The sequence below is a fragment of the Ornithorhynchus anatinus genome, chromosome 2, assembly GCF_004115215.2.
Source record: "Ornithorhynchus anatinus isolate Pmale09 chromosome 2, mOrnAna1.pri.v4, whole genome shotgun sequence".
Taxonomy (NCBI): domain Eukaryota; kingdom Metazoa; phylum Chordata; class Mammalia; order Monotremata; family Ornithorhynchidae; genus Ornithorhynchus; species Ornithorhynchus anatinus.
Genome location: NC_041729.1, coordinates 134,836,611 through 134,843,735, shown reverse-complemented (window position 1 = coordinate 134,843,735; position 7,125 = coordinate 134,836,611). Strand labels below are relative to the sequence as shown.

At 49.5% G+C, this 7,125-nt stretch overlaps 1 protein-coding gene across 1 annotated transcript in view; it reads right to left on the bottom strand.

Annotated features, from left to right (window-relative positions):
* Positions 1 to 5,614: 5,614 nt before the first annotated feature.
* SLAIN1 (SLAIN motif family member 1) overlaps positions 5,615 to 7,125 on the bottom strand; it is a 74,891-nt gene continuing 73,380 nt past the window's right edge. Inside the window, 1 exon segment of the mRNA XM_029058542.1 lies at positions 5,615 to 6,740. Within this exon segment, the coding sequence (XP_028914375.1) occupies positions 6,665 to 6,740 (76 nt within the window). The 3' untranslated portion in view covers positions 5,615 to 6,664.

The window sequence follows — 7,125 nt, the reverse complement described above, 5'->3', positions numbered from 1 at the left end:
GGAGCGGGAGACGAAGCATCCTGAAGGCAGTTTGATGGCGTCACGGCCTGGAGGACCCTCTTGGAGGAAGCAATTAAAAAAAAAATCTTTCTAATAGGATCTCGTTCATTCATTCGGTCGTATTTATTGAGCGCTTACTGTGTGCAGAGCACTGTACCGAGCGCTTGGAAAGTACAGTTCGGCAACAGGTAGAGACGATCCCTGTCCAACAACCGGCTCGCAGTCTAGAAGGGGGAGACAGACAACAAAACGAGTAGACAGGCATCAATAGCATCAAAATAGATAAAGAGAATTATAGATATTGTCAAGCGCTATTTGCCAGGCATTGTTCTAAGCACTGGAGTACATAGAGAAGCAGCGTGGCTCAGCGGAAAGAGCCCGGGCTTGGGAGTCAGAGGTCATGGGTTCGAATCCCGCTCCGCCACCTGTCAGCTGTGCGACTGTGGGCAAGTCACTTCACTTCTCTGGGCCTCAGTTACCTCATGCGCATAATGGGGATGATGACTTGAGTCTCACGTGGGACAACCTGACGACCCTGTATCTACCCCAGTGCTTAGAACAGTGCTCTGCACATAGTAAGCGCTTAACAAATACCAACATTATAGAGAAGCAGCGTGGCTCAGAGGAGAGAGCCCGGGCTCTGGAGTCAGAGGTCATGGGTTTGAATCCCAGCTCCGCTGCTTGCCCCTGTGTGACTTTGGGCAATTCGCTTAACTTCTCTGTGCCTCAGTTACCTCATCTGCAAAATGGGGATTAAAACTGTGAGCCCCACGTGGGACAACCTGATCATCTTGTATCCCCACAGCGCTTTGCACACAGTAAGCGCCTAACAAATACCACCATTATTATATTACAAGTGAATCAGGCTGGACACAGTCCATGTCCCACATTTAATCTCCGTTTTCCAGATGAGTTAACCGAGGAACAGAGAAGGGAAGCAACTCGCCCAGGGTGAACACAGCAGATAAGTTGGCAGAGCTGCGATTAGAACCCAGGTCCTCGGGCTCCCAGGCCCGTGCTCTTTCCCTTAGGCCACGCTGCCGCTCCATTTTCATGCTTCTGGCATGTTCGCTTCTGCATCGACGATGAAGAAGTGGAAGAGAATCTTGGGGGAGACTGGCGACAGTAGGATTTCCAACCCAATTACGAGTTTGCGAGTGTGCACGTATACGTCCGCGCATCATGTACGCTTCCAGACACACAACTGATCGTGGGCAATGAGGTTTTGAAAACTTAACAAGACCAAGGGGCTGAGAACAACTTTTTCCGATTAGCACACTCAGGAAGCACAGCGGGCCAAGCCCGACACATACGAGACAACGGCCTCCCTCAGGGCCATCCGGCGCTTAGAACGGTGCTGGGCACATAGTAAGCGCTTAACAAATACCATCATTATTATTATCCTGAGCAAGACCCGGTTTTCCAACATGCTTCCCAGGCCCGCTCTGTGTCGGGTTCGAGTTGCTTGTATCCGCCCCAGCGCTCAGTACAGTGCCTGGCTCATAGTAAGAGCTTAACACCTATTACAGTTATTGAGCAACAGCATGGTGTAGTGGGTAGAGCACGGGCTTGGGAGCCAGAAGGTTGTGGGTTCTAAACCCGGTTTTAAAACAGTCTTCTGTGTGACCTTGGACAAGTCACTTCACTTCTCTGTGACTGAGCGACCTCATCTGTAAAATGGGGAGTGAGATTGTGAGCCCCATGTGGGACAGGTACTGTGTTCAACCCCATTTGCTTATATGCACCCCAGTGCTTAGTACAGTGCCTGGCACTCTAATTATATTATAATATTTTGGTATGCAAATGCTTATTATTAATAATATTCATGATAATAATAATGATACTTAAGCAGATACTATGTGCCAAGCACTCTTCTAAGCACTGGGGTAGATATAAGGTAATCAGGTTGTCCTACTTGGGGCTCACAGTCTTAATCCCCATTTTACAGATGACGAAACTGAGGCCAGAGAAGTCAAGTGACTTGCTCAAAATCACTCAGCTGATAAGTGCCGTTCACTGATGCTCAGCTCGTTGTAAAATCCTCGATCCTTGTTCAGAGGAGGGGACAGTGGGTGAGGCTGGGGGTGAGTGTGGGACATCTCTCTTCTTGGTAACTTCCTTCCTTTTCCGTTAGTCTAAGCAGCTTTTGGGCGAGGAGAGTCTCATTTCATTACTCTATAATAATAATAATAATAATAATTATGGTACTTGTTAAGCATTTACTTACTTCTAAGCACCGGGGTAGATACAAGCTAATCAGGTTGGACACAGTCCTTGTCCCCCATGGGGCGTGCAGCCTCAATCCCCATTTTACAGATGAGGTAACCGAGGCCCAGAGAAGTGACTTGCCCAGCGTCTCATATGGCGGACAAGTGGTGGAGCCGGGGTTTGACCCCATGACCTTCTGACTCCCAGGCCCGTGCTCTATCCGCTACACCTTACTGTTCATTCATTCATTCATTCAATAGTATTTATTGAGCGCTTACTATGTGCAGAGCACTGTACTAAGCGCTTGGGATGAACAAGTCGGCAACAGATAGAGACGGTCCCTGCCGTTTGACGGGCTTACAGTCTAATCGGGGGAGACGGACAGACAAGAACGATGGCACTAAACAGCGTCGAGGGGAAGAACATCTCGTAAAAACCGATGGCGACTAAATAGAATCGAGGCGATGTACAATTCATTAACAAAATAAAAAGGGTAACGAAAATATATACAGTCGAGCGGACGGGTACGGTGCTGTGGGGATGGGAAGGGAGAGGTGGAGGAGCAGAGGGAAAAGGGGAAACTGAGGCTTTAGCTGCGGAGAGGTAAAGGGGGGATGGCAGAGGGGGTAGAGGGGGAAGAGGAGCTCAGTCTGGGAACGCCTCTAGGAGGAGGTGATTTTTAAGTAGGGTTTTGAAGAGGGAAAGAGAATCAGTCTGGCGGAGGTGAGGAGGGAGGGCGTTCCGGGACCGCGGGAGGACGTGACCCGGGGGTCGACGGCGGGATGGGCGAGATCGAGGGACGGTGCGGAGGTGGGCGGCAGAGGAGCGGAGCGTGCGGGGTGGGTGGTAGAAAGAGAGAAGGGAGGAGAGGTAGGGAGGGGCAAGGTGATGGAGAGCCTTGAAGCCTAGAGTGAGGAGTTTTTGTTTGGAGCGGAGGTCGATAGGCAACCGCTGGAGTTGTTTAAGAAGGGGAGTGACATGCCCGGATCGTTTCTGCGGGAAGATGAGCCGGGCGGCGGAGTGAAGAATAGACCGGAGCGGGGCGAGAGAGGAGGAAGGGAGGTCAGAGAGAAGGCCGACACGGTAGTCTAGCCGGGATATAACGAGAGCCCGTAACAGTAAGGTAGCCGTTCGGGTGGAGAGGAGAGGGCGGATCTCGGCGATATCGTAGAGGTGAAACCGGCAGGTCTCGGTAACGGATAGGATGCGTGGGGTGAACGAGAGGGACGAGTCAAGGATGACACCGAGATCGCGGGCCCGAGAGACGGGAAGGATGGTCGTGCCATCCACGGTGATAGAGAAGTCCGGGAGAGGACCGGGTTTGGGAGGGAAGATGAGGAGCTCAGTCTCGCTCGTGTTGAGTTTTAGGCGGCGGGCCGACATCCAGGTGGAGACGTCCCGGAGGCGGGAGGAGATGCGAGCCCGAAGGGAGGGGGAGAGGACGGGGGCGGAGATGTAGATCTGCGTGTCATCTGCGTAGAGATGGTAGTCGAAGCCGTGAGAGCGGATGAGTTCACCGAGGGAGTGAGTGTAAATGGAGAACGGAAGAGGGCCGAGAACTGACCCTTGAGGAACTCCGACAGTTAAAGGATGGGAGGGGGAGGAGGCTCCAGCGTAGGAGACCGAGAATGATCGGCCAGAGAGGTGAGAGGAGAACCGGGAGAGGACAGAGTCCGTGAAGCCAAGGTGAGATAAGGTATGGAGGAGGAGGGGATGATCGACAGTGTCAAAGGCAGCAGAGAGGTCAAGGAGGATCAGAATGGAGTAGGAGCCATCGGATTTGGCAAGAAGGAGGTCACGGGTGACCTTAGAGAGAGCGGTCTCGGTAGAGTGGAGGGGACGGAAGCCAGATCGGAGGGGGTCTAGGAGAGAATGGGAGTTAAGGAATTCTAGGCATCGATTGTAGATGACTCGTTCTAAGATTTTGGAAAGGAAGGGTAGTAGGGAGATGGGGCGATAACTGGAGGGGGAAGTGGGGTCGAGAGCGGGTTTTTTTAGGATGGGGGAGACGTGGGCATGTTTGAAGGCAGAGGGGAAGGAGCCCTTGGAGATCGAGTGGTTAAAAATAGAAGTTAAGGAAGGGAGGAGGGCAGGGGCGACGGTTTTAAGAAGGTGAGAGGGAATGGGGTCCGAGGCGCAGGTGGAGGGGGTGGCACTTGCGAGGAGGGAGGAGATCTCCTCTGAGGATACTGCAGGGAAGGATGGGAAAGTAGGGGAGGGGGTTGTTGGGGGGGAGGGGAGAGGCGGAGGGGTGACTGCTTCTCTAGTACTTCCCGAGCATCTAGTTCAGTGCACCACACCAAGTGAGTGCTCAATATGTGCCAAAACATCACGTCTCCCTTATATTGGTTCCCACTCACCAATCACTGGAGGCCAGAATTCGGTCTCCACCAGGATGTCGGGGCCTACGGGAGGTCTGGTCTCCTCACACCTCTGTACTTCTTTTTTGTTTTAATGGTTAAGCGCTTACTATATGCCAGGCACTGTTCTAAGCACTCAAAGGGCAGGGACTGTCTCTATCTGTTACCAATTTGTCCATTCCAAGCGGTTAGTACAGTGCTCTGCACATAGTAAGCGCTCAATAAATACTACTGAATGAGTTAATCAGGTTGAACAAGTTAATCAGGGGGCTCGCACTATTAATCCCCACTTTTAAGATGAGGTAACTGAGGCCCAGAGAAGGGAATTGACTCGCTCAAGGTCACAGAGCAGGGGATGGAGCCAATCCAATCTATCGGGCCAGCAGTCTCCCCCTTAGGATAAATACCATCCAGGCAGCCACAGACGTGTTATTTCAAACAGACGCAATGGACGGTTCGCTTAGCGTCCTCAGACATCGTACCCTTTCTGCCACGATACCCAAAATGCCATCGACGCGGCAGGAGCTGGATCCTTTACGAGACACACACAGGAGAAAATGGGTCAACTTTTAGCATCCCAGGCCTTTATCTTTCAAACCCAATTTGGGCTGGACAGCTTTTCTGAACATGCACATTTCCAAAGAGGCAAGTTACATGCATTTTCCCAAGTAGAAAATGAATTCCATTCTGGCTCTGATAAGTTCACTGATGCTCAGCTCACTGTAGGATCCTTGTTCAGAGAAGGGGAGGGTGGGTGTGGCTGGGGGTGACTGTGGGGGGTATCTCCTTCCTGGTGACTTCATTTTCCATTAGTCTAAAGCACCTTTTGGGCAAGGAGAGTCTCACTTCATCACTCTGTAATAATAATTTTATAATAAAATAACATTAATTTGCTTGGCCGCTACTCTCCGGTTCCCACGCTCTAGACCTGCAAATTCTCGCACCCTCTAGATACTCAAGTGATTTTCCTAGGAGTGATACAGTCCTAATGCCCAACTGTTTTCATTCATTTGGTCTACCTCTGCACAGTCACGCATGACATGGTATTGCTGAAATAGATTTTTTCTTTATTTCTGAAACATTCAAAAACAGCAGTATACACAGTTCTAACAAATATTAAGTCATAGGTCATAAGAAAGCATTCATTAGTGCAATTGGGTTTTGCAAAAGGTCTATCAAAAAGATTTATTCGCATGAAAACGCATTCAATTTCCAGAAGCAATTGTTAATAAAAACTTTACAGTTTTATACTTTGTAATAAAGTATCGAACACCACCCATAGTTTAGCAAACATTGCAACTTTTAAGTGCAATGTGTCTGTGATAGTATAAATACAAAACGCAGAACAAATAAATTAACACAAAAAAATGAAAGACAGACAAATCATTAAGATTCCGCTGCGTGGATTTCTCAGGTTCTTGATCTGTTTTGTGCCTATCCAACGAAGTTATATTTCTCAAATAAAACGATGTAGAGTTTTTCTTGGGGGGAGGGGCGGAGGAGGGTCGCTCTATCTCCAGTGCTTAAAAAAATAGTACCTTAACACAAAAATATTTGTACGGCACCAAAAATGTAAATCTTTTTAGTGGTTCCGAGTGGTGCACGAGGAAACGGTACCAAAAAAAATAAGAATCCTGTAAACTGTTAAAAAAATTCAGAGCACATGTTAAAGGTCCCATTCACAAATGGGAAACGAATTAAAATTCGTACAGTACGTGGAAAGGAAAAGGTGTTTAGAATGTGTAAGTATATTTAAGTTGCCTTAAAAATTGATATGGCAGAGCATTATTTACATCCACACATCTGAATTCTCTCAAAAAATTATTTCATGTACATGGCAGTTCTAGAAAAACGTCCTAAATATCATCATACCGCAGCCACGGACTGGAGAACACCGCAGGATTTCAGGCCGATATTCAAGCGCAAGATTTCAGTCTCTGGTGCCGGGTCCGCTTGGAAAATAAGACTGCACTGTGCATATATTCAACACCCAAAGGAAAGAATGCTCTTCTAACACTCATTCTACGGTCACCCAGCCCGCTGGGCAGCGATCCCCGTTTCCCCTCCTCTCCCAAATTTCCGGAGGTCCCGCTGTGTCAATAGCAACCGTCTCTCCAACTTCCATCTCGGAGAGCGCTGAGAGAAGACAGAGGCTTTGGCGGCTGGAGAAAACTAAGAAGGAAAAGAAAGGGGGGAAACGGGGGTTAAAAGTCCGGCTAACGGTCACCGGTTTCGGGCTCGATCCCGGGGCTGGCGAAGAAAGGCGTCCCATCAAGGGTCATTCATTCAATAGTATCTATTGAGCGCTTCCTATGTGCAGAGCACCGTACTAAGCGCTTGGAATGAACAAGTGGGCAACAGATAGAGACGGTCCCTGCCGTTTGACGGGCGCACGGTCTGATCGGGGGAGACGGACGGACGAGAACGACGGCGACAAAACAAGAACAATGGCAATAAATGGCGACTGACTGGGGTCAGTCGGTGCAGAGCACTGTACTGAGTGTCTGAGAGGCGGGTGATCCCAGCCCCTGTGCTTATTTCGATGGAAATCCAGATT